The sequence below is a fragment of the Phascolarctos cinereus genome, unplaced genomic scaffold (assembly GCF_003287225.1).
Source record: "Phascolarctos cinereus isolate Bilbo 61053 unplaced genomic scaffold, phaCin_HiC Scaffold_9;HRSCAF=440, whole genome shotgun sequence".
Taxonomy (NCBI): Eukaryota; Metazoa; Chordata; class Mammalia; order Diprotodontia; family Phascolarctidae; genus Phascolarctos; species Phascolarctos cinereus.
The window spans coordinates 8,221,005-8,248,999 of NW_027556402.1; the positions used below are offsets into that span (position 1 = coordinate 8,221,005).

The window sequence follows — 27,995 nt, forward strand, 5'->3', positions numbered from 1 at the left end:
AAGTGGTTTCATCTATTGGGAAGGATTCTAGGAAGGTACAATTCAGAAGGTCTGAAGGAATCCTTGTGAGTCACAGTATTAAGAGTGGGATGGATTCAGAAGGCCAAGTATCTCTGCCAAGATAAGGCAATTCTGGGATATGTCCTATGGTTCCTGGACTGCTCTCTGGGATCACCATGAGCTGGGAATGGCAAAAGAAGGCCAATGTCATCTGCTGGAGAGAGGGACTAGTAAGTATTCTTGTCAGCAGCAGAACTACAATGGGGAATGGGAATGAGGAGTGCTTACCCACTTCCCTCCACCTATGTCAGGGAAAGCCATAAGCTATATTGTATAACTGTCCAGAGGAACTGGGAAGTGAGTGAGACAGTAATTAGGGACAATCATGAGAGCTTCAGCAGGAGAATCATACTGAGGAACACACAAGAAGCAACACTTCCTGGGAAACTACCAAGGGCATGACTCAGTTGCCCAGATTTCTTATTTAGGTGCCTTGTAGATAGATGTCACTGTTTCCCATGAGGTCTGTGGAACCTCATTGCTTTATTTATCCTGGAACAGAGTTTCCCAAACTTATTTGGCCTACTACCCCCTTTTTAAAAAAAAATTACTCAGCGTCCCCCCTGGAAATCTATTTTCTTTAACCCTTTAATTTTTTTAAAATTTGCATCATTTCAAAATATATAATTTTTAAATGATGCATCTCAAATTTAATAATTTACTGTAAATTTGTGGGGTTTTTCCTGCATTGAAATTTTGATGATGCAATATTGTGTCATGTAACTGTATGGTATCATATTGTAAACAAGCCATTATACACACATATTCCTGCCAATGTATGCTGGACTTCCCAACAATGAGAGATACACTTGCCTGCCAACACTTGCTTGTAAAGACCTGTCAGCAGACTTGACCACTGATTGGTTATAACTTGCATTTTGTGTGTTTATTTAGAAAATAATGTAATCACTACAGTTAACTCTGTTACACAACAGATGAAACACATACAAATGCTTTTTGAGAATTCTCTTCTTTCTTTATGTTTTCACTGCCTCCTTATTTTTATTCAATGCCCCCCAATTGCACCTGAGGCTACTACCACCCCTCTGTAACATTCCAGCATCCCCAGGGGCGATATCACCCATTCGGAAACCTATATGACCTAGAAAGAAACCAGTCCATTCTTTGAGCTTTGTTGAGTCAAATGATTGCAAAGATGATTTGTGACAATAACCTGGGTAGTGGTAGATTGTGAGCTATTCTGATGACTTGAGAGGCAATAAGCCAGAGAAATAAGTAATTCCTTAAATTCAACCAATACCCTTTATGTCATGTGAGATCCTTGTCCAAAGGGGTTACTCATCCCTATTTCCCCTGAGTTAAGTTTATAATCAATTCCAATTAGTTCAATCTGAAAGCTCTAGGCTCTAAACAGTGTGGGCTTTTTCTTTGTACTTTTCTGACATTAATAGAACATTAGGTTTTAAGGGCAAAAACACAATGTGGAAAAATAAGGTCTGAGGTAATAAAAGAAAATAAAATACAGAAGTCTCTGAGTGAAATGCAGGACACTAGAACATCTACCAGGTTCAAGCCCGGACTTCAGTTGGGACAATTTTCATCTCTTAAATTCCATAATGTCTACTTCTCTAAATGAGAATGATAAGGCTGACTTTTGGGGATATGTGTTCAGCTAGTATGGCTAAAGAGTGTTGGGATCTTCCATGGTATCTGTAATGATTCAAGTCCTGGCTGCAGGAATGCAGCTTAATTACCACCCTGGGCCCTGGGCCCCAAAATCTAGCATTTCTGAAAGAGTGGGGAAAGGGCCAGCATTCAATATTAAGTACTTTCTGCTCTCAGTGACAGGACTCTGTCTTCAATTGTTTTGTATTATTGTTATGTATGATTATATATTACTATCAGTACACTCATTATCAGAGGCAAGGGAATGGTACCATTCTGAGACTAGGAATGATAAGCACTTAACTGTATTCCATCATCATGTGAGTTACATGGAAAGGAGCCCAGCATACAGTGAAAAGGGAAACGACCATCACCATCATGATGACAGCTCGCTTCTTCTTCCTGGGAGGAAAAAAACAATCAGCTCCAGAATGATTGTGAATCCATGCATCATTACATTTATTATTGACATTATTATCCTGATTCTTCTGCAAATGAGTATGTTTATCTACTAGCTAGCCAGCTAAGCCTGGAATCCTCTCCCATAATTCCTCAAATATTACTCCAGACATCACCAGAAGAAGCAGCTTTGCTCTCAATCAACAATTCCATTCCATGAGTGAGGCACCATGGCATGGTAGACAATACTGGACTTGGAGTGTGTAAGTCTAAAGTTCAAATCCTACCTCAGACAATTCCTACCTGTGTAACCTTGGGCAGGTCATTTCAGCTCTCTCAGCCTTAGTTTCCCCATCTACAAAATGGGGATAAGAACAGTATCTACCTTACAGGGCATTGTGAGGATCGTATGAGATAATGAATTTAATGTGCTTTATAGACTTAAAAGTGCTTTGTAAATATAAGTTATAACAGCATCAAAAGGAGCTTTAGAAATCATCTAAATTCAACCAATCTAAGCCAAGCCCTTCATATTACAGATGAGCAAACTGAGGTTTCAAGAAATTAAATATATTACCCATGGCTCCACAGGTAGTGAGTAATAATAAAGACAATCATGATCATTTCTATAGTGCTTTAGGGTTTGCAAAATGCTTCATAAGTTATCTCATCTGACCCTCACAATAACCCTGGGAGGCAGGAGCTAATATCATCCTCATCATACAGATGAGAGAACTGAAGCAGAGGTTAAATGACGTGTCCAGTGTCACACAGCCATTAAGTGTCTGAGGCAGGATTTGAACTAAGATCTTTCTGAATCCAAGTCTAACACTCTACCCACTATGCTACCTAACATGTGCCTTTTCTAAAAAAAAAAAAAAAAAGGAAAACATGAGTGTGTCTCCAGGATAGCTGACAGCAAAGTATGTGAATAACAACAACAACAATAACAATAATAATAACTGGGATATATTTAATGCTTTTTACATTGAAAAGTGCTTTTCATGTAGTGTAAAGGGCACATGATCTGGAGTGAGAGGAACTGGGTTCAAATCATGGTACCGTTAAACACAAAGCACTTTTCAAGCTAAAAAGAATTCATGTGCCAATTATTTTTGTTGTTGTTGTTAAATCACATGCTCTTCTATCAACTATCCTGGAGACACATTCATGTTTTTCCAAAAAATAAAATAAAAAGTGAAATTCTCTGTGCTGTACTTCTTTTAGTTTCACTTTTTTTTTTAAAAAAAAAGGATCATTTGTTCTGAAAATGAAATACCTGAAAATATTTACAAGCATAACATAAGAGGAATACAAAGTAACATTTAAAAAAAAGATACTCCTACAATCCCAGAATCTCAGGACTGGAAAAATTTCCAAGGTCATCAGGTTCAACTTATATTTCAATGATGTCTCTAGCAACCATATGGACACCTGAAGTGAGGGTACCCCATTCCACTTTTGGACTGCTGTAATTGCTAGCTATGTGACCCTGGGCAAGTCACTTAACCCTGTTTGCGTCAGATTCCTCATAAAATGAGCCAGAGAAGGAAATGGCAAACCATTCTAGTATCTTTGCCAAGAAAACTCCCAAATGAGGTCACAAAGAGTCAGACACAACTGAAAAATGCCTGACCAACAGAAGAGGTATAGACACGCATGGAATCCAAAGTGGAAAGCAAGTGTTTATTTTAACACATAGCCCACTAGAGCTTGCTACATGTGTACCTCAAGAAATAACAAAGCTTCCGACGATCACTAGGGTGCTCTAGACAAAATGCAGATTTGTAAAAGATTACACATGTGCATATTTGTGTGGATACAGCATGTGCCAAAAGTTTTAGTGCTGAAAGCAGAAACTGCACTGTAATAGATAATAGATATATGTGTATATACATGGACATATACACACATACATAGACAAGCAGGGATGTCCTGGGAAATGCTTAACAACTGCTTCTGCCCACTCCAAAAACATGTCTGCAAGACAGACTTATAAGGTTGACCTGCATTATGAACATTTTCTCCATCACTTTCTTAATGTTGGCAATCAACAATGAGAACAACAGAAACCGAGCCCTGATTTCTAGCACCACTTTCTGAAGTGCATATATATCTATATATACTCACATTGAACATTTAACAATTGGCTCTGGAAAACTGGTCCAAGCTGGCTCCAGTACACCCTTGAACATGAACATATAGGTTATATATATGATGTGTGTGCATATAAATTATACATACACACAAAATACGTGTGTGCATATGTTTAAATGTGCATGTTTAGGTAGGAGGGATACATATATATACACACACACACATGCACATATGTAGGTATATATGTACATGTATGCTGACAACTATACACATAAGTGCATTGTACAATACACACATATGTACATACATGTATATATACAGGAAGGCGTTGGACCCAATGGATATGTGTATACATGTATGCATGTATGTCTGTATCCATGCACTTGTACCAGAGCTACAGATGGACAGCAAGAATAACCCCATCCAGTGGCCCTTCAGGGAACCTGAGTGAACTGAGAATTACCTGGGAAGAGAGTAGGATTACTGAGTGTGAGATGGTATGGAGGGTTGGGAGGGAGAGTGTGAGCTAGATCAGGAGAGGGGCCTGTTAAAGGAACTTGGAGCAAATGGTTTTGATCTGGAGGAGCAGCTATGGAGAACTGAGGGTTGGTAATGAGTGAAGACTCTGCTGCATAGCGATGTGTGTCAAATACTCATCCTTGAGTCCCTAGATCCCCAGGACTGAGGCCTGAGATTTGTCTTAGTAACATTCATTTTTTTTAAAAATGTAAAATCAATAGCAGCCTCCCATTCAATTGAATTCATCTGAAAGGCAGTTTGAAATAGTAGCTACTGTATTGTACTGAGTCAGGGAAGACTTGGGTTCAAATCTTGCCTCTGATACTTCTGAGCTCTGACCTTGGACAAGTCACTTAAGCTTTCTGAGCCTCTGTAAAGTGGGGAGGTAATATTGCTTTATAGATTCGTTACGTAGATTCCCATGAGATAATGTATGCAAAGAGCTACATCAGTGTTTGTTTTTATTATTATGCCATTTACAGGAACATCTTTTAGGTAGGAGCAAATCTGTCAACACACCAACCTGGTTATCTTCGACATTTCATTTCCATGAATAGCTCTGAGAACAGAAGAGTCTCCTATTCTTTTCTTGATCCAGAGCTCATAGCCAATTTTACTGTAAAGGACAAGCATCATCACAAGAGGCAGCAGGAAGAGGATGATGAGGATGAATGTAGTGTAGATCTTCTGGTGGAAAGGACTGCTCCATTCTTCCAGGCAACAAATGTGTTCTTTTTCATATAGGAAATCATATTTAATCTATAAAAGAAAAAAGGGAATTAGAACTTGGAATCCAAGAAACATAATGGTCCTCTTCTTTGTTTAGATATACCATTTAAAACTGCTTCTATCTTCTACATTTGAATGATTTTTAAAGCATGGATAAATTTGCCTTCCAATGATCAAAGTGATTGAAGAATGATGTTTTTCCAATGAGGTACTTTCCCACCACCACCAATCATGGGCTCATAGAGTAATAGGTTAAAGGTTGGAAGAGATTTTATAGGTCATCAAGTTCAAATTCTTCATTTTACAGACAAGTAAACTGAAGCCCAGAAAAGTTGTGATTGCCCCACAATCTGCACATGCAACTACTGATTTGACCCTGATCCCCTCACTCCAAACCTATCACTGTTTGAACCAGTAGTGGGGGACCTGTGGGCTCGAGGCCACATGGGGCCCTCTAGGTCCTCAAGTGTGGTCCTTTGTCTGAATCCAAACTATTCAGTCCAAGGGCTGACTTGAGGACCTAGAAGGCCCCATGTGGCCTCAAGGCCACAGGTTCTTGTTCTGTGAAGTCTGGATTCAGTCAAAAGGCCACACTTGAGGACCTAGAGGGCACATGTGGCCTCGAGCCCACAGGTTCCCCACCCCTGCGAGTTTGAACCATACCACATTGCTTCCCAATTTTTCTTTTCTAGTAGGACACATCTTGTCTTTGTAGCTTACGAATCCCTTAGAGTCACAGGTCTGCTTTTGAGCTCTGAGAAGAGATCAGATCAGTGGATGTTATGACTCTGTGCTCACCCAAGTGGATACAGAAAAGCTTTTTGTATTCCCAAGACTGAGATAACCTTCTTACTCCCTGTGGCAGGTCACTCTATTTCAAGGGTTGATGAATAGACCTTGCAGACCCAGAGGATACTCAAGCTCTGTCAGGTTTGCAGTGGTTGCAAAGTTCAGAAATGTTATGATTCTGTGAGTAAATGTACCTCTAACCTGGGCCAAGAAAGCCAGGCACCTCCCTGGTATGGGTGGTGCATCGTCATGGTTGACATAACAAAAATACTCTTTCATTATGCTTTTTCTTGGCCTCAGTTTCCTCCTCTTCAAATGCAGGTATGGGATCAGCGCTCATCACCCTTTTTGCAGCATTCTTTGGCAAATCAAAAGTTTCAGTTGGTTTAAAAAATATCATAGTTCAGGCCTCTGGACCCATTACTCAGACTTTGGGAATATCCAGATTTTCCTTCCCCTTTCCCACATCTATCATTGCTTGCCCAAGATCACAGTGGAAGAGGCAGCATCGCACCTCCATGGAGAGACCTGTATAGAAGCCAGGAAGAGGAGGAAGCAAAGTACATCCGGGGTGATAGACAGGGAACACGGAAGCTTTGGGGTACAGGGAGGAGTTTCATAATACATCTAGCAAAACTGGTGGCATCTTCTTTGAGAATCACTGCAATAGAAGATTCCAGGTGCCCCTTCTAACTCTAGATCTGATGGTGTACTTTGCTCTTATTCATCACTATAGGTGCCTACTTCCTCAGCTACCCATAGCTAGTTCATCATTTCAACTGTCACCAAGTTACCTTCTGGCTTATTGTAAGGTGGTGGGAGGAGGGAAGGCAGGGGTGGTGCGCAAAAGCTCCTACCTTCTTACCCAGCTCCAGGCAAAGCACAGGGCTCAGTAAAGTGATCCCCAAAACCAGTCAAGTGACTCAGTTGAGTAGGTGGTTTTTGTTCTTGACAAGGTAAGAATTCTTAAATTCATCTCTAATGACCAAATTTGATAGAACGAGGGGGCCACAATGAGCTATGTGCCCAGATGAAGGAGGAAGCTTTCAATTGTTACTAGGGCAAGGTCCTTTAATGAAAAAATAAACTCATTCCTTGGAGGGAAATGGGGGCAGAAGTAAGTGCAACTCCACTGGCCCTGTCACCTTTCATCTGGAATGTAGGAGATAGAGTTTTTGCCTTTAACACTCAGAGCAGCTAAGGAGGCATGTGATCCAGCGACTAGAAATAGGGGCAGCTCTCTCCTGCTGTCTCTGCTCCCTGGGATTGGCTACACCCAGAGAAAAGAGAAGGAGAGAACTGCACAGTCTTTCACATTCTCTGCTGGAGGTCCTTCAGCTATCAAGCTCTATGACCTTAAAATGGAGCTAATCCTTGGACTGTTACAGGGTCACTGTGCATAAAATGCTCTGTAAAACTTAACGTGCAATTGAAATGCAAGCTATTATTACTGTGACTTATGAAGCTGTGGAGGACAGGATCCAGGATCTTAGAGGGAAATTTAAAAGAAAAACAGCTTGAATTAGAACTATTAGAATTTTTTTAAGTTGTGAAATGTAAATAACTCAGGAGAGCAATCTCTAGACCATCACAATAATAAATGAGCAAAAGTCCTACTACTTGATGGAAAATGTTTTCTACTATGTAGATGCGAGTAGCAATAGGGAATGAGGAAAAGCACTCTCAGGGAGCAGAGTTGGAGAGATGGAGGCCTTAGCATCTATTTTTCAAAAAATAATTTCCCACCAGAAGCAGAGCTTGGGTGAAACACTAGATGATCCCATTTACAAAACGATTCCTTCTTATCTGAGCTTCCTGGCAGATTTCCAAGGAAATATATAAGAGTCTCAGCAGTGTTGCAAAAGAAAGAGAACATGGAAAAGTTTCACAGCAAGTAGGGCAGGGGCAGATTTCCAAAATGAAGTGGCTATATGACTGTATACCTCCAGCTGCTGCACGTGCCACATCGGAGAGCCAACAATCACGGCGACCAGCCAAACGATGCCTGAAAAACCATCGAGCTATTAACAACAATCATTAATAATGACTGTAATTATTAATAATACTAATTAATAATGACAATAATTGATAATAACAATAACAGCTAGCATTTCCATAGTACTTTAAGGTTATTAAATCACATGTATCAGTTACTTAATAATTACATTCAAAGATGAGCCATGGTAGTAGCTGACATCTGCAGTCACAACTTACTTCGAACTTCAAAATCTAAACCACTCAAGACTATAAGGAGGTAACTGAAAGTATCCCAGGCTAAAAACTCACAGAGCATTTGGACCTTTCATGGATATTCCTCCATCCTGTATGACTGTTGCCTTAAAAATTCAGAGTGCTTTCATATCATTCCATGATACATGTGCTTTCTCTCCACTTCAGGAATGAACATACCCAGCTTTTAGAAGCTGGTGTTTTCCTTCAACATCACTCACTCCCTGTCAATTTATTCATAGTGGGATCACAGGATTGAGAGCCGAAAGGTGTCTTTGAGATTCTCATATTCAATCTGCTTCATATATTCAGGAACTATAGCACATGGGTGAGCTGGCCCAAGGCTATGCAGGTAATAAATAGCAGAATTCAGATTTGAACCCATTCACCTTTATAGAGCAATTTAAGATTAGCAAGAACTTTCAATTCAACAATTTTTAAAGTACCTACTATGTCCCAGTAACTGATGCCTAGAGCTAATGATATAAAGTCAAAAAGCCTCAAGAAGCTAACATTCTACTAGGAATTCACCACAAACCTGTGAAGGAAGTAGCGGGCACATTGTTATACCTATTTTACAAATGAGAAAACTGAGGTGCAGAGAGGTAAGTGATTTTTCCAAAGTCACATAGCTACTAAGTGTCAGGCATCCAGACTTGAACCTGTGCCTTTTGGTTCCGAGGTCAGTATACTTTCACATGGCACCTCTCAACCTTTTAGTTTGTGGCAAGGAATTTATTTTGTCCTATAATGCGGCAAGAAAAGAGAGAGAGAGCTAATACCATGTATTACAGCAACCACCATTTCAATTCAGTTCAATAAAATTTTTATTATCAAGGCATGCTATAGAAGTCTGACCAAAAAGCCATGGGCTGGGAAGAGATCGAGACCAGAGGATCATAAAGTTATAGGGGGAAAGGACCTTAAAGATCACTTAGTTCAACTCCCCATTTTACAGATGAGGAAACTGAGGTGAAGAGAGGTGAAGAGGTGGAAAACGTTTAATATAACATCAGACCATGGAAGTGTTGGTTAATTCACCTGGCCTGTTTATTTTTCTCTGCCTTCTTTGTTCTTTGCTATAAAGGGTGTTACTTTGGCTGGAGATGGGGGAGATGACTACAATGGGAACTCTAGATGGTATGAAAACAAAAGATTTCAATGCAAATTTTAACTTTTTAAAATAAATCAATGTTATGTCCAGGTGATTGCAGGTAACAGCTCTGTATACAAATTGGTCCAGTGCTAGTATAGTTTATTTCTTGAATACTCAAAGATATTTTGAGGTCATTTTTGGGAAAAGATCAAATAATGACTATTCTATTACATGGAAAAGAATGTTCATCTAAAATTGGGTTTTGTCACATTGCCACCTTTTCCTTGCTCAAGACTTTTATAAATGTTACATCAAATTGTGTGGCATTAGAGAAATGTCTAAGGACATGGACTGAGGGACTACATCAGTTTAAATATTTATTTCTCTGGGCTAGAAATGTTTGATTCAGAGCAATAATGTATTATTCTAATGTGTTAGAATAACAAGAACTAATAAAAAATTGTCTTGGACATGCCTAAAGCACAGAGTACAATATTAATTTTTTTCTTTAAAACATTTATAACATTTAAAACATTATGAAACATAAAATTTCTTTAAAGAAGCAGAAATCACCTTTCACCCAAAGAGCTTGCCTTCTAACAGGAGTGACAGCATGTACATATATGGGCATATACAAAATACATCAGCAGCAGCAGCAGCAGCAGCATCACAACCAGCATTCATGGAGCAATTAAAGGCTGCCAAAACTCTCAAAAATTATCTCATTCTGTCCTAATAATAACGCTTTAAGACTGATCATTTCCACTTTACAGATGAGGAAACCGAGGCTAGAAGTTAAATGACTTGCCCAAGGTCACACATCTAATAAGTGTCTGAGGCAGGATTTTAACTCAGGCCTTCCTAACTCTAAGCTCTTCACTCTATTGGCTGTACAACCTCAGGATGGAGTTTAAGTAGACACTACGCAAATATAATTCATTATCTTTATTCTTTTATATTCTTTTATAGTCAGTGTTCTGCAGACTATTACACAAGCCAATTAAATGCTAGGTGAACTGGAATATTGGATTAAAGATTATCTTCAGAAAAAATTATCTTATAGATAGGACAAGGGCACATATATGTTATCCTGTGTCCATGTGTTTTTCATTTCTGATGACCTTAGGATCAAGGTACTTAGGATGTCCAACCTCACAGAAGCAGCTAGTGGGACAGCTGCAATGGATAGGGCACTGGCCTTGCAGTCAGCAAGACCTGAGTCCAAATCCCATTGTGGACACTTACTAACTTTGGGCCCCTGGATAAGGTTTTTGTCTCTGTTTTTGCAACCTTAAAATAGTAACCATAATAGCACGTACCTCATGAAGGTTTGTTGTGAGGATCAAATGAAATTATATTTGTAAACAACAAGAACAAAGAAGCCTGGCACATACTAGGTACTATATAAATACATGTTGCTTTACTTTCCCTCTCAAACTCACAAAGTTTCCTCCACAACCCCTTCCCCTCTTTGGTGAGTTACTTACTTAATGACCAATATGGGACTGCTTCATCATTTCAAAGAACAAGACTTTCAGTAGTCACATAACTTGAAAGTTTCTAAATGAGTTCCCTGGGATGACCCTTAGGAGTGTTCTCCCATGACTACAACTTCAAATTCAACCCCAGACACTCTATGAGCCACCGGAAAGCATTTGAGCCAATCATTATGAACCTAATCCGGTCTCACCATTTTCCAATTGTGCAGAGAAACTAGCATTTCAATGATCTCTTTTGATATAACTATTCTGCCTTTCATTCTGTTAATAGCATGCAAGCTCTCTGTTGAATATTTGACCCAACTTTCATTTTTTTATGATATCTCCTTGTAACTATATAGGGAACCAGAAATTTTCCATATCTTTCTTCATACCAGAGAGAATGTCATGCACAATGCAGACCTCATGAGACATTCAAAAATGCATACCATGGTGGAGGGTGAGGAACTGACTTTATCGAATTTAATCTAAATATAACTATTTGCATAAAATGTGTATCCATTAAGTGTTATGAAAAGTTTTCATTCCGTTATCCATTCTATAGCTCTACAGTTTGTTAATGAGGGAATTGAGACTATTTGTGTTTAATATTATTAGTAATATATGCATTTTTCTTCTGAAATTGTAGCTATGATGTTATATATGTCATGTATGGTTATTCATGAAATTATAGCTGTATTGTGTATTAAGCCTGTGTTTTTTCCTTAATGTTGATATGTTTGTTTTGTTCTTTGAGCTTCTTTGACTTTTTAGATCACCTCGACCTTTCGCCTTTTGCTTTCAGTGACCAGTGAAGGATATCGAGGTTTCCAGATGTTCTTTTGTTTCCCAGATTTCACCTCTACATGCTTCTTTTGTGTTGTCATTAATTGGTCTATGTGAGTTTCAAGTAATCTACAGATACTACTGTGAAGAACACTTTATCTCTATTAAATCACAGATGTTATGTATGTGTCTCATTTCATTTCCATCCTGAACCTGAATCCACTGGACCAGCCTGAGTCAGGTTGGCCCAGAATCCTTGATGTTACTTGGCATAATTGAATCATGATGGCCAATGAACTGACTAATTGAAGTAGGGGAAGGTTTATGTGAACAAAGCAGAGCCTCTGGTGATCAGATGATTGGATGTAGCAGCCTGGCCCTCTGTGGCCATGGCTTTTCTTGGTGAGTCATTTCAGTCATGTCTGACTCTTTGTGACCCCATTTGGGGTTTTCTTGGCAAAGATACTGGAGTGATTTGCCATTTCCTTCCCAGCACATTTTACAGATGAGGAAACTAAGGCAAACAGGGTTAAGTGACTTGCCCAGGGTCACAGAGCTAGTAAGATCCAGATTTGAACTTATGTCTTTCTAACTCTAGGCCCAGCACTCTATCAACTGTACTGCCTTGTTGCCCTGTGGCCAAGGTACTTCTAGCTAATTTAGTGGTGAGTCCTCTCAAGGCACAGAGAGGGGTCCTCCTACTAGTTCCTATCCTATTATTAGCCTAATGGCAGCATAAAGAGGTTGATATGAAGCATAAAGATGTCATCACTCAGATTACATCTGGCTAGGTATTTCATGTGTGCTAAATTTTTTGCAACTTACCATGATAAATTATGCAGTTGCTACCATTTCCTTACGCGATCTACATAAATTACTACATCTGGGCTCTAAGCTGCCCCTAACTGTAATTTCTGATTGCAACATCCTTGGACATGTATTACCATCATAAACCCCTTCGCTTCACAAAGAAATGTGTGTAAGGTTGCCATTGTTTTCATTCTCTCTTATCAGCATACTGTTGATTGAGTTCCTATGGATGTTGCCCAAGGAGTGCCTCTACATTCTATTTTTGGATCTCAATTATTTCACAGATGACATCTGGAGGGAAGTCCTTTGAGGTTACATTTGATGAATCCAATATCATTGACCTATCATCTGCCTTTATTTCTTGGTGAAGCAATAATGTCTGCTTATTGAAAAAAGCATTTCTGTACCTCTTTTTAAACCATTGTTGCCTCAGACAAAATGAGATCTGGGAAAGACCTAATTTAGAAAGGTCAAGGTCCCCCACTGCATCCTGGGCCATCACCAGTCATCTTAACTTTTGTCTTACCACTGCACTCTGATGACACTGGAGGAGAGAGTGAGGCTGAGGACCCTGTACAGTTCTGCTTCACTTAAATCCAATCACCCCATGATGTCATTAGTCCTTTGTGAGAATAAAGATCAAGAAGATAGCAACTATTATCTCCTCTGAGACTGTCATTTCTCTTCCTCCTTTTTGGCATGGAAGCATTAATCTAATTCTTTAATTGCCTTGGGACTATGATTAGTCTATGATTAGTTAAAATTCTATGGGTTTCTTTCTAAATGCTTACAATTCATTTCACAATTCAAAGGGTGTGCATTGCTTTGTACCATTTACACTGAGAATGCATAGGTGTTAACTGCTCTAAGTATCTTCTTCCCATTAGCTTTTGTCTCAGAACACTAGCAAGTCACTTCACGCATACAGCCGCTGCTTTGTATTTGCTATAGTAACACTTGCTATGTTTTGCTTGGAGGAGGTCAACACATTTGTACTTATTGCCTTTGTTCAGGGGTTCAAAGTTACTTCTGGACTGAAGCTTAAAGACATCATTCTCCACCTTTCTTGGTGTATATTCAGAGCTTATTGAGTCTTTGAGATAATATTGGAGAAAGGTTGCAAAAGATGAAAGAGTTATTTAATTTGTTTTCCCCATTCTCTCTAGTGAAAACCAATAGCTTAATGCCATCTACATTCATCAAGTGGTTAATGAGATATCTTAGTTTCACTCCTTCAATTTGGAAGCCAGACATTTCTATTTAATAGAATAATGAATCTAAGGGTAGGCAGAATCACATAGCCTTAAACTGTCTTCCTGAAAAACAGTACATGGGTTCTCTATGGCAGAAGGAGCCAGCTCATCTGTGAGCAAAGGAAGGGCTAAATCTTCCTAGCTGATAAGATGCCAGGCCTGTGTGTAAAGGCCAAAATTAGATAAATCATTGCATAGAGACATTGCAAAACAGTGTTTGGAAGGTTTTTAGGAAAGTAGCATGTCCTTCCTGGGAATGATTGTGAGAAAATTGGGCCAGCAAGGTCAAAACATCACCATGGAATCAAATAGGTATCAGAAAAGATAATGAGATTAATGGAATGCCTCAGCCTTTGGACTGGCATATGGTTAAAAAGCTATCCAGCCTGGAATCACATGGCAAACCTGTTTAGAAAAACTAAGAGAGTGGATTGGTGGGATGCCACAGGAAGCAAAAAATTGTTTGTTTAGGTTACTCCTCAGCATAAAGAGGAAGAGATTGCTAGCTTTGTAGTTCATGCTAACACAAAGTAAAGAGATAACTACAGAGGGGAGCAGTAAAACCTGAGGTTAGACTGCATTAAAGGCATAATGACTTGATACACAGCCCAGAGATTACTGGCATCTAGTTTATATTAAGGGGCAGCTAGCTGGCACAATGGAGAGAGTGCTGGGAAGATTCATCTTCATGAATTCAAATTTAGTCTCAGGCACTTACTAGCCATGTGACTCTAGACAAGTCATTTGACCCTGTTTGCCTCAGTTTCCTCATCTGTAAAATGAGCTGGAAAAGGAAATGACAAACCACCCCAGGATCTTTGCCAAGAAAACCCCAAGTAGTACCACAAACAGTAACACATGATGGAAATGACTGAACAGTAACATTCCCCAGATCAGCTAGTTTTGGGCAGCTAAGTGGTGCAGTGACTAGTGGGCTTGAAATCAGGATGACACATCTTCATGAGTTCAAATCCAGTCTCAGACATTTACTAGCTGTTTCACCCTGGACAAGTCACTTACCCCTGTTTGCCTCAGTTTCCTCATCTGTAAAATGAGCTGGAGAAGTAAATAGCAATCCACTCTAGTATCTTTGCCAAGAAAACTCCAAATGGGGTCATGAAAAATCAGACACAACTGAAACAACTGAACGCCAAGTTGATATTAATCTGTACCAACCTCCTCCAAATTCTGAAAAGTTAATAGGCATAGTGGTCAGGATGGAGTATGAGTACAGAGCTGCCCAAGTGCACTTGGGATAATTCAACATTGCCTAGCTCTAGAGTGTCCTCCTATTTTGGGTCTAAAGAAGCATGAAAAGAGAGACAGATAGTAACATATTTGAAGACACTTTTATAGAGAATCGGTAAATGGATTTTACAATTTTACAACAAAGGGTAATAACAGACAAAATCATAGTATGTGAAAATAAAAAAATAAATAAATGTTAAGACATTTTACCTGAAGGATAAATTGGAAAGTGTGATAAAGTGAAGGTCCATGTTTAAAAAAAAAAAAACAAGATGTTCATATTTTAGATGCAAAGAGACAGTCCATCACTAAAACAAGACCATCAAAACGATACAAAAAAAAAAACTACTAAAACATGATTAAAAAGAAACTACTACACCAAAACAGCAGCTGAAGAATGTTGAAGCTCAGCTTGCTTCCCAGATAAAAAGATAATAAAGCATCCCTTAAAATAAAGAAGATACCATATAGAAAAATGAATAATTTTGTTTAGGACTGAGGACACACAATTCAGATAAGGTTGGAAGGGCTGAACCAGAGGTCATGCCTTTGATACATAAAATCTTATCTGCAGAGCTCTTTAAGATAAAGAGAAAAACACAGTTTAGAAATAGGGGCACTGTGCCTATTCCATCAGATGTAGAAAAAATCAATAGGTCAAAAAAATAGAACTATTAAAATTATAGATTGGCTAAATTATGATGTTGCAGAAATGGTTACTCATTCAGTTAGAGTTAATTCATTGTTAAATTATATGTCATGTTGCTTTGTACTTTTTGTGTGTACTTGCAGTGTTATAAATGCATAGTTATCCTTATAATCATTGCTATTGCTACTGCTGTATTTCCTTTCTCCTTATTTGAAGCAGCCTATTAAATGGTGCTTTTCATTGTATTTATATTTTATATAATGTTATTTGAACTTGATGTATGCCCAAATGCTTTTCAGGGAATGAAATTACTTGGCCATGGAGAGAAATTAAACACCAAGCTACAATGGCCTCTCCTATATTGGATTCTTAGCTGTTGTTCTGAAGGAACAACTGTGATGACTGAGGAGAAGATAGAGGAAGAAAGGACTAAAAGGACTTAAAGGACTTGTTTCCTGACAAGCTGGGTTTAACCCTTATCTTATGTTGAAACATGAAGCTAATTCTTGAAAAAAAAAAAGACTTTAATTGGTATTATGTGAGAACTGCATGGTGGGGCTGTGTTTCTACAGTTGAGGCCAGCATTCATGGTGATGGCTAAAGGTGACTGTGATCTGTCTCATATTGTATATAATAATGTATGTCTTTGTTTAAGCTTTAATAGCTTAAAACTTCACTAAGACTTTTGGAACACTGTATGTGCATGTGTGAGTGTATGTACACATATATGTAAGCACACATTGTGCATATATACATGCTTACATATACATTATATGTATACATGCATGTACATAAACAACCACATGTATATATGAGAAAGGGCAGAAAAAGCAGGAAAGAAGGAGACAGACAGGGACAGGGAGAGAGAAATGCTTCTGAAAAAAGTCTCCAGTTTATTAAATAAGTAATATTTAATAAACTGTGGTAGGACCTCAGACCTGATGTTTAATATTTAATGAGAAAGTTGTTGAAATTCTACCACTTAATGTAGAAATACCTTGGAACCTGGAATGAGAGAATGAATAAGGAAAATGAGGTGGTGGCAGGCAGAGGGAGAGATGATCACTCCACCCAGGCTACATGTGGGGAGTGGTCAACCCTAAATCTATGCCACACTATATATTTGTAGCAGATGAATAAATCATAAGTGTGGAAGGCTTTGAGATCATCAATAAAGGCAATATAAATGTTATATCAATAACATATTTATTAGTAATATGTTAAGAATTTAATAATATAGTGCTATTTTGTAAATTCCCTCCATAGCTGCACTTTCCACATCCATGCTCTACTGTTTTCTGAGGTTAAGGATGTAAGAGGGATGTTAATTCTTCATAGCTCCAGCTCTTTGATCTCTTCAGAAGGCAGATGGAAAACAAATATTAAAATAAATATAGCAAGTCTGCTCAACTGTCTTCTCTATTGATTTCTCCCTCTGCTTTGGTATTTCTATAAGAAAAATAAAGTTAACAAATCTGTGGAGATGCTTTTATCCCATGGTCCAACACTGTTTCCTTCTTACAATGAAGATAAAAATTGAATCACCCCTCTCAGATGGGCGATTAAGAGAATTTGTTTTCTCTGAGTATTCTCTGAGTTTTCTCTGAGGAAAATTGATTGGGAAACCTCTCGTTACTGACAGCAGACAAGCATAACCCTCAAGGAAACTTACTGAGAAAATGAAATGCATGTTGTTAAGTCAGAACCTTTCCTATTTTGTTGTGATGGGCTTTAAGGCAGCCTTTCAAGTTTCATATTTTTTGCCAGATTTATTGCCTGTCCATCATTCTACCTAGGCAGAACAGAAATAATTGTGGAAAGCTGAAGTTCATGAAAGAACCCAGCAAAAGACAGGGAATGGATGTTACTGGTCTTAAGTCATCTTTCCTGATACCATTCTGAGGTACCTAGGTCCCGGGTGTCAACAAATAGCTTCTCATTTGACTTTCTCCCTAAAGCTTCAACCAGACCTCCTTTCTTATGTGTTATCTTCTCTCCAATATTTTCCAAAGGCCCTTTTCCCATACCCTATACATGTCATTAGAATTTATTCTGTCCTGTATCTTTTCCTTAATGGCCTAGCCAACTCGGGACTGTGATTCCTTAATCAAATGAACTTAGTCATGCAAATCTAGCAGAGGTAGGGAATAGACTTGTGATTTTATGTATATAGGGGACTCCCAATTCAGGAAACTCCCTTTACCAATGCAAGTCAGCATGTTGTTTGTAACTTAGAGTCTTAGCGAGCTGCTTAGAATACTGAAGTTAAGTGACTTTCTGTGGGTCATAGAGCCGGCATGTGTCAAATGGAGGAATTGAACCCAGGTCTTACTGAGTCTGAAGGTATCCGCTCAGCATGCTGTGTTTCTGTCACACAGTATCTAAAAAAATAACCCTTTTAACCTTTCCTCGTGACAAGTTTTAACATAGACCTTCTACAGTGAATGCCAGTAGCGGTATGGTATAGTAGAGAGAGTGCTGGATTCCATTCGGAATGTCTGCATTCCACTTCAAGCCTTATGTAACCCCAAGCTAGTCACAGATCACAGTTTAATAGATTCTGATATTAAAGGTCATATGTCACCTCATTTTACAGATGAGAAACCTGAGCTTCAGAGAAGCTAAGTAACCTGCCCACAGTCATACAGACAATGAGTACCCAAGCTGAGATTTTTTTTTAGAATTTTAAATAATTTTACTTATTTTTAGTTTTCAACATTCACTTTCATAAGATTTTGAGTTTTTAAATTTTCTCCCCCTCCCTCTTTCCCCCACCAAGATGCTGTGTAATCTGATATAGGCTCTATTTATATATTCATATTAAGCATATTTCCACATTAGTCATGATGTATAGAAGAATTAGAACTAACTAATGGCAGGAACCATGAGAAAAAAGAAATAAAACAACAAAAGAAAAGTAAAGCAAACAGTATGCTTCCATCTGCATTCAAACTCCATGGTTCTTTTTCTGGATGTGGCTGTTCCATCATGATTCTTTTGGAGTTATCTTAGATCCTTGCACTGCTGAGAAGAGCTAAGGCTATCAAAGTCAGTCATCTTACAATGTGGCTATTACTGTGTACAATGTTCTCCTGGTTTGCTCATTTCACTCAGCATCAGTTCATATAAGTCTTTCCAGGTGCAGGTGCAGCTCTGCCTGCTCATCATTTCTTATACAAGCTGAGATTTGAATCCAGGTCCCCTAACTTAAACTCTAATGCTCTTCCCAGGGAAAGACTGCTGAATTTAAGTCAGAAGACCTCAGTTCAAAGTACATCTCCAGGATTTAGTAACTATGTGGGCCAGAGAAAGTCACAAAGAATCTTCATCAGAGCCTTAATTTTACCATTTGTACGATATGGATAATTACAGAATTGTTGTGAATCAAGTGTTTTGTAAATGTTAGGGCATTGTTGCAATGTGGGTTGTCAAGATGCCATAACTCCAAGAATTTGATCTGCTGTGTGTTGGCACTGTTTCCACTGAGGCAAATCCTAAACTCTGAACACGTTGGTCTTCCTGGGATGGGGTGGCCAAAAATGTCACGCCTTACCCAACAGATGTGAAGGACATGGCTGTGCCTATGCTAAAGGATTTGATGTGAAGCCAGCTTGAGAAGACTAGCCCCAGGCATGGTTTTGCCTTCAGAGCTTTCCACTATGATGAAGTTTTGGAAGAGGGATTTGTAAAAGATTGTTATGACTATATTAGTGCTGTCATTGGAAGGAAGAAGGGAATTGAGGCAATTATGTGGTAAAGTGTATAGAGTGATGGACTTGGAGTCAGGAATATCTGAATTTGAAAACTGTCCCAGACACTTGCTAGCTGTGTGACACTGGGCAAGTCATTTATCATCTCTGAGAATGAATTTCCTCATCTGTAATAACAGCACCTCCCTCCCGGGATCGTTGTGAGCTTGAAGCGAGATAATGAATGCAAATCTCTTTGCAAATCTTAAGACGATATATAATTGCTAGTATTATTTATTATTATCATCATCATTATTCATTACTATCCTAGCTAATACTGGTGAACTATAGCTGAAATATTGGTACACAAATATAATTCACATTTATATGACACATTAACATTCCCAGTTCTTTTCTTGAAACTGAAAGGAAGCTAGGGAGGAGCACATGGGCTTACCTGGCACCTTAGAATGGTGCCAAGACAGCTTACTCTAGCAGTTATTCCATATCACTGCCCAGGGCCTTCTGATTGAATAGAATATAGTAAAAGCATAGAAAAAGCCCAGTTTCCTCACGAACTCACCCAACATCGTGAAGGCCCTTTTGTTGGTATACTGCCGTTTCATTTTCAAAGGGTGCACGATTCCCTGATGCCTCTCCACAGCAATGCAGGTCATAGTCAGAATCTCAGAAACAACAGCAGTAGACTGTACAAATGGCACCATCTTGCAAACAAAGGCACCTGTGACAAGGGGGGGAAATAAAGCATTAAAAATAAGTCTCATTTAAGCAATGTCTGCCTTTTTTTCAAGTATAATCAACGAATTTGAGGGTTCTGGGTTTTTGCTAATTTCTTTTATGCAAATACAATGCAGATTTGGCACTGGCCCACCTTCACAAGCAGCCTAGCCCATGGATGCAGTGTCCAACATGGCACTGGCAAAGCCCTTTCTCTCGGGGTTGCCTCATCCCACCTGGCCTTCATACTAGCAACTCTGGGGTTGGTTGGTTGTTCGTTTGTTCCCCACAATAGGGCCGTTCAGATCTGTGACTACATGACTGCAATTCAACTTGTCTCTCGGGATCCTTAGTTACTGCTGGTGTGGAAGAGATGTACTCCTACTACTCACCACAGTAACACCTAAGCCCCCACCAGGGTGCTTCTTATTTACACAAAATCAGTCAGCAGGACACCAATTATATAAAACATTCAGTTAACACTAAAACAAACATGAAAATAATCATAGCATTTGTACTCAATAAAAGGCAAGCGCAGATGTAATCAAATTGTGAGTCTACACACAAACCTGGATTAGACTTTGCCATCAATGTTCACAGTGTCTGTAGGGGACAGTGGGTATACATATAAAAGAAACCATTCAGAGAGTCTCCTGAATAGGGGAATCAATGTGCCTGGGGCAATTCAGAACGTTAGGTAGCATGTCTTGATGCCAGGCGAGGTGTCTTTAGATAACTGTCTGCAAATAAGAGTGATTCTCCAATTGATAAATAGCCAAAGGATGTGAATCGGATGTTTTCCAAAGAAGAAATTAAAGCTATCAATAGTCACAAGAAAAAAGTGCTCTACTGATTAGAGAAATGCAAATTAAAACAACTCTGAGATATTACCTCACACCCATCAGATTGGCTGACAGGATGCAAAAGAAAAATTATGAATGCTGCAAGGGATATGGAAAAACAGGCACATTCATGCATTGTGGATGGAGTTGTGAATGGATTTAACCATTCTGGGGAACAATTTGGAACTGTGCCCAAAGGGCTATAAACTATGCATACCTTTTGACCCAGCAATACCACTACTAGGTCTGTATCTCAAAAAGATCAAAGAAAATGGAGAAAAGACCTACTTGTACAAAAATATGTATAGCAGCTCTTTTTTGTGGTGGCGGAGAATTGGACATAGATGGGATGCCCACCAACTGGGGAATGGCTGAACAAGTTGTAGTATACGACTGCAATAGAATATTATTGTGATGGAATACTATCAAAATTGAGATAATGAGCAGGAGAGTTTCAGAAAAACCTGGGAAGACTCATACAAACTGATGCAAAATAAAATGAGCAAAGAGCCTAGAGAAAAGTATACACAGTAATAGCAATATTGTAACAATGATCAATTGTGAAAGACTTAACTATTCTGGTCAATACAATGATTCAAGATCATTCAAAGGATCCATGACAAAATATGCTAACCACTTCCAGGAAATCTGTTCAACTCTGAGTGTGGATTGATGCATATTTTTTTAAACTTTCTTTATGTTTCTTATTTTTTATTGGGTTTTTTTGGCAACATAGCTAATATGTTTTGTATGACTTTACATGTAAAATTGATATCATATTGCTTGCTTTCTCAAGGGGTGGAAGTGGGATGAGAGAGAGAGAATTTTGAACTTTTTAAAAATGGATGTTTAAAATAAATAAGTTTTTAAAAATAGTTAATGCTGCAACATGCATTACTTTCTGGGCAAAACAACTACTGTGTTATCTGCTCTGCTGCAAAGATGCTTCTTTGTAATCTGTGCTGTACTCTAGCTACTGAAGAAGTCACAAACTGTTTTTAGTACTCAGCTAGAAGTAGCAAAGGATTGAGAAAGTGTTACACTCCTTTAGTGACAAGCAATTCCCTTAAGCCAGATAACTGCCAATCTCCTCAGAGCTGCAAATAGCAATGGATTTTGCTTTGTCCAATCAGTTCTTAGCAAAGCCAAGCTTTTTGTTTTTCACACCAAAGCCTCTCCTCTGCTTCTCCCTCTCAAGCCAGAAAAGGCAGTAAAGAGCAACAAAAGCATCTGTGAGGGTTGTCCCTTTCTTGGGCTGTAGATAGGACTAGGGAGCCATCACTCCCGATGGTTCTTCACATAGCAGCAGTCTTCATCAGCCTTCTTCCCATGAACTCCTAACGGCTGCAGAGCTTATCAGATGTCAGTCAGATATCACAGCTGACTCCGACTCAGTCAGCTTGCTATATGTTGTATCTTCTTCAAGCAGTTTTTCTCATAACTTTCAAGGCCTTGTTTCCAACTCCTCTTGTCCTTGTCTTCCTTTCCTTCTTTTCTACTCTTTCTCTGTTTGCTTCCTCTTACAAGTTCTTCCCTTGTTTTGAGGCACTACCTCAAAGTCATGACTCCTAATAAACAATGACCCGTCTGGTATGATGTAAAACTGAATAATTCCACCTTTTTGTCAAGTATGAGTCCAATAGTCCTTAAATCATTTCCCCATAGTTCTCAGTTACATTGTTTACTATATTTTGTTTTGTTTTTCAGGCAATTGATGTTAAGTGAGTTGTCCAGGGTCACACAGCTAGTGTTTGGTCTGAGGCCGGATTTGAACTCAGGTCCTCCTGACTACAGGGCTGGTACTCTATCCGCTGTGCCACCTAGCTGCCCCTGTTTACTGTATTTTGATTATGGCCTTTAAAACTCTGAAACTCTTCCAGAATTATTTTGTGAATTGGCCATATTTGAGGCCATAATAACTCCTGAAGAACAAGGTATGGGATCTGCTTGTATTACATTCAAATTAACTGATGGACCACAATGTCCTACAGCAATTAGCTCAGTAATTGGTTTGCCTTTAAATAGGTCACTTCAGTACATTCATCTGAGGAACAGTTCTCTCTATTTGCTCCTCAGAACAGTCTATGTCTCTCCTCAACATTTTATCTTAGAGGATGGGCTTCTGCTCGAGTTGATTTTTATAAGGTTTTCTTTTAACACAAAACTCCTTTTCCCTTTGAAATGGAATGTACCTTACATATATATGAGAAGGATCTTTGATTTCTTGGTATGAGTAATTCTGAATGCAGGAACTGTCTCTATCAATACGGAAACAACCCATATAACCCAGAACCACATAGAAGTTAAGTGACTTGTTTAGAATCACACTGCTAGTTGTTTTCACAGATGTGATTTGAATCTTGTCCTTCCTCCTTAGATCTTAGCACTCTATACACTATGACACACTGCCTCAGTTTACATTATTACTATAAAATAAGAGAGAATACTTCTTTCATGTATGTTTGTCATATCACTCCATTTAGACTTTGGATATGTCCAATTTCTCCCCATTTAGTTGTTAAACTTCCAAACCATTGATTATTATTCAGTAAAGACAGTAAATGATCAAAAGCTAGCTGTAGGGAATTGACAATAATTGCAATAGGAAGGAGGGAGGGGGGGAAGGGAGAAGTGAATGTATGTTGAAGTCTTCAGAGAATTCTTCAGGATGAGATTACAGTTGAGTCTTAGCATTAAAATTCTGGTCAGTGACACTGCCATGCTATCAATGCCCTATGCTAAAAAAAAAAAAAAAACCAAACCTAAAATCTTCTGTTCCTCTTTAACCTATATAGATGATTGCTAAAAAGGACTCCTCCTTAGAAATGTCTTTCAAATCTGTCTCCATCTTGGGATTCATGGTCATTATCAGTCCAGGCATTCATATCTGGAGTAAAACAATACTTTTACTTGGTGTCTTTTGCTCTACTCTTTCCTGACTCCAATCAATCCTGCATACTGTTGGCAGATTATTATTGCAATAGTATATTAGTAATAAAAATAGGCAGTGGTGGGATGAGGTAGTTTTTAAAATAATCCATTTTGTCTTTCACTCCATTACTGCTAATAAAAATGCTCTTTCTCTTGAATGCTACCAAATTGTAATCCTCTTTATCTGATTTGTTAGCTCTGAGCCCCAAGATAGTGACAATATTTCTGGAAAATGACCTCTTAGATCTATCTCTAGTTCTTCCCTGGAGATGTTTCCCCTTTAGTTGTCTCCTCCCAATTGCTTTCAATTAGTACACTTGGACTAGCAAACACCCATTTTTAATGTTGTTTATAAAGAAAATGCAATATCTAAAACAAAGAAAGATTAACAGATTTTCCCTATGCCCTGGAGGGAAATGTTTCAGATATTCATGAAGAAGCCTACGAATGTAAAGAAGAAAAAGTATTATCAAGTCCAGATAGATGATGGGAAAACATTTCAGCACACAGCATCTATCTACTATCCCAGTCTTCTTTTGCTTTATGCGCCTCAATGTATTCTACAATCCAGTATTACTAACCTTCTTGCTAGTCCTCAAACATGACATTCTCTCTCCTAAATCTATGCCTTTTCACTGGCTGTCCCCCATGCCTAAAATGCTCTCCCTTCTCACCCTGCCCCCACCTACCTGCTTCCCTGGCTTCCTTCAAGACTCCACTCAAATCTCACTTTTTATGAGAGGCCTTTCTGGGTACCCTCCCCCTACCCTGCCAACGCCACTAGCTTCTTCCCTCTGAATTTATCTCTCATTTACACTGCATATATAGCATATCATATGTGTATATGTAGCTATTAGCATGTTGTCTCCTCCATAGCATGCAAGCATCTTAAGGTCAGAGAGAATGTTTTTGCTTTTCTCCTTATTTCCAGCCCTTAGCATAGTTTCTGGCACTTAGTAAGCACTTAATAAATGTTTGCCAATGGACTGATAAATAACATTATCCTAACCCTTACCATACCCAAATAACCAAAGCAGCCTCACTTCGGAAGTCCTGGCTCCTTTTTTGTGGCAGTTCTCTCTCTGCCTGTGCTTCTGCTCTTCCATACCTACAGGGCTTTTTATCACTTTCCTTTCTAAAGCTCCATGTGCTTTCTACTCTACACTATGAAGTGGCTTTCCCTTCAAGTCCCCCTTCTGGACTGATTTTTAAAGGTCACCTGAGATGTGGTCTGTCCTCATCCTACAGCATTGCTTTCTTTCTGATTCACTCAAGGGACTCATTTATACCTTGGCAAGGCATCACCTGGTGAGGCTGAATTGTTACACTGAGGTTTGCATCTCATTATCTGATTCTTTTTCTGTGTTAGCTTTGTGAAAGACCAACTCCCTAATCTCAGCATAGCTTAAATCTATCCATTACTTAGAAGTCACAAAGTGTTTTAGGTGTGTCCTTTCAAGGGCTCCCATTGGATAGACCTTTTAAATATATTACAGGGACAGAGAAAGTGAGATCTGGAAAGGAGTCTTAGAAAGCATTCAGCCCCATCCTCTGCTAAATGCAAGAATCCCCTCTATTGCATCAGTAACATGTTGATTGTCAATTAGCCTAAGAATAAATACGACTGGTGCTGGAGAACTCATCATATCACAAGCCAACTTTTTTCCTTTTGGATAGCTGTTATTTTTATCAAATTTAAATATTTATTAAGTATAGAAAAGTGCAAGGCATCGGGGATACAGAGACAAAAAATAAAATATTCCCGACCATTAAAGAACTTACACCCTACTGAAGGTGCAACATTAATGAATGAATGAACATGGACATGTAACATGTGCACAGATATCCTCTGTGCAAGTACAACATGGTTTGAGGGGGAGAGAATATTAATAATAGTAATAACTGATATTTATGACATTAAAGTTTGCCCTTGTTATCTCATTTAGTACTCACAGTAACTCTGTATTTTGTCCTAGAGGCAAGAGCGAGGTACCGACAATTTGCAAAAAGATGGACTCGGTCACATCTGTTTTTAGAGAGTTTATTTTAGCAGCTGTATGGAAAATGTATTAGATAAGACAGCCACTGGAATAGAGAGACCTGTTAATGTTCAGGTAAAAGATGATGAGGACCTGAACTATGGCGGGGGCTGCGTGGAGAGAAGGGGGTGTCCTGGGAGGAAGGGAAGTAAATTGGCAAGACCTGATAATGGGTTGGATAGATAGGGTGGGAGGAACAAAGGGAACCATCCGAGATGACTCCGAGATTGCAAACCTTTGTAACTGGGAGTGTGGGCGTACCTTCAACAAAAATAGGTAAGTTTGTATCTGCCGTCCCGGCCCCAGTCCGCTCCCATGTCGCGCGTCCGCCTGTCCACCTTATCGGTCACCTCTGTGACCGGCAGCGCCGTCTTCGTTACGCGGGAGCTTTGCTGTAGAGGCCGCTGCTCCAGCCCCTGTCGCCAGGGCCCGGGCCCAGCCCCGGCTCCGCTCAACTTGGACAGCCGCAAGCTCAGCGAACTCCAGGCCTTGCTTCATCGGGCTCTGTCTGCAGGACCCGGGCCTTCTGCGCACCGAACAGCTGCGGTTCCTTTGGGACTGGGTGGAGTATATGCGCGGTCAAATCCCGCCGGCTCCACATAAAGCGGAATGAGAAGAACAAGTCAAGGAGGAAAAAGACTGAAAGAAACCCGAGGAATCCCCCAAACTAGAAGAGCTAGGGAGAGTGAGGAAAGTGATGTTGAGATTGATAATGAGGGAGTGATCCAGACAGATATAGATTCCCCTCAAGGAATGCCATGAAACTGCAGGTGAGACTATGGCTCAGGCTGATGAAAAGAAAGTGGCGGCCATCGACGCCCTCAGTAGCGGTGATCCTAAGACCCCCATTCAGTTACTTCCAGAGGCCATCAAACCCAATCTCCGTTTGGCCATCTTATACGCTAAGAGAGCAGGTGTCTTTATAAAATGCAGAAGCCCAGACAGAGCTATTGAAATAAACCCGAACTCCGCCCAGCGCTACAAATGGCGGGGGTAGCCCACACACTCCTTGGCCACTAGGAGGAGTCAGCCTCCATCTTGCCATGGCTTGCATACTGGAGTATGATGAAGATGCCAGTGCCATGCTGAAGGAAGTCCAGCCGAGGGCCCAGAAGATTGCCGAACATCGGGGAAAATACAAAAGAAAATGTGAGAAGCGAGAGATCAAAGAAAGGCTGGAAAGGAAGAAGAAGGCTCGCGAGGAACATGAGGGAGCCCAAATGGGGGAAGAAGCCCCTCGAACATCAGGAGCCCAGTTTGGCTCTTTTCCAGGTTTTCCTGGAGGTGTGCCTGGCATGTCAAGGGCCGTGCCTGGGATGGAGGAATGCCTGGGCTCAATGAGATTCTTAGTGACCCGGAAGTGCTTGCAGCCATGCAGGCCCCAGAGTTCATGGTGGCATTCCACAATGTGTCATAGAACTCCGCAAACATGTCCAAATAGCAGAGCAACCCAAAGGTTATGAATCTCATCAGCAAATTGCCAGCCAAATTTGGAGGTCAAGCAAAAATGCCCTTACTGATGGAAAAACAATTAGATCACTTACTGGACCTCGAAATAATACAAACCAAATGTACCTCTGAGCTTCCGGTGAAGAAACCTGGGGCTCTTGAAAAACAATTCCCCTCCCCTCCTCTATCCCCAAAGCAGCAGGAGCATTTTACAGTGATTGGGTGGCCGTCAGTCTGTCAGCTAATGTTGTCCTACTCTGAATCACAAACTTAAGAACCATAAAAGCATTTCCCAAAACTTTAAGATTACTTAAAGGAGAAAGGAAAGATAGTGCATGAAATTATTTTTTTACTAATCATTTTGGGTGTCGCTTGGGCTTGATTAGACTTCAAGGTGAGGAAGAAGAGACTTCTATTAAAGATTTCTTATCTAGTCATGGTGGAAAATTGGTCTAATCAGAGAGAGGCAAACATTCCTCTTATTACTATGTAAAAATTTGGAATGACTTCATACCTATTAGGCTTCTTTTTTTTTTTTA

General features: G+C 39.5%; 1 protein-coding gene and 1 pseudogene across 1 annotated transcript in view; one reads left to right on the forward strand and one right to left on the reverse strand.

The window, feature by feature from the left end:
* The window catches only part of QRFPR (pyroglutamylated RFamide peptide receptor), a 78,571-nt gene that overhangs the window by 6,964 nt on the left and 43,612 nt on the right, over positions 1–27,995 (reverse strand). Inside the window, exons 2-5 of the mRNA XM_021008356.2 lie at positions 20,041–20,199; positions 8,163–8,224; positions 5,225–5,460; positions 1,991–2,088 (exon numbers count right to left, since the gene is read on the reverse strand). Coding sequence (XP_020864015.1) covers positions 1,991–2,088; positions 5,225–5,460; positions 8,163–8,224; positions 20,041–20,199 — 555 coding nt within the window. The remainder of the gene's footprint in view (positions 1–1,990; positions 2,089–5,224; positions 5,461–8,162; positions 8,225–20,040; positions 20,200–27,995) is intronic.
* On the forward strand, positions 26,321–27,730 carry LOC110222968 (hsc70-interacting protein-like; annotated as a pseudogene).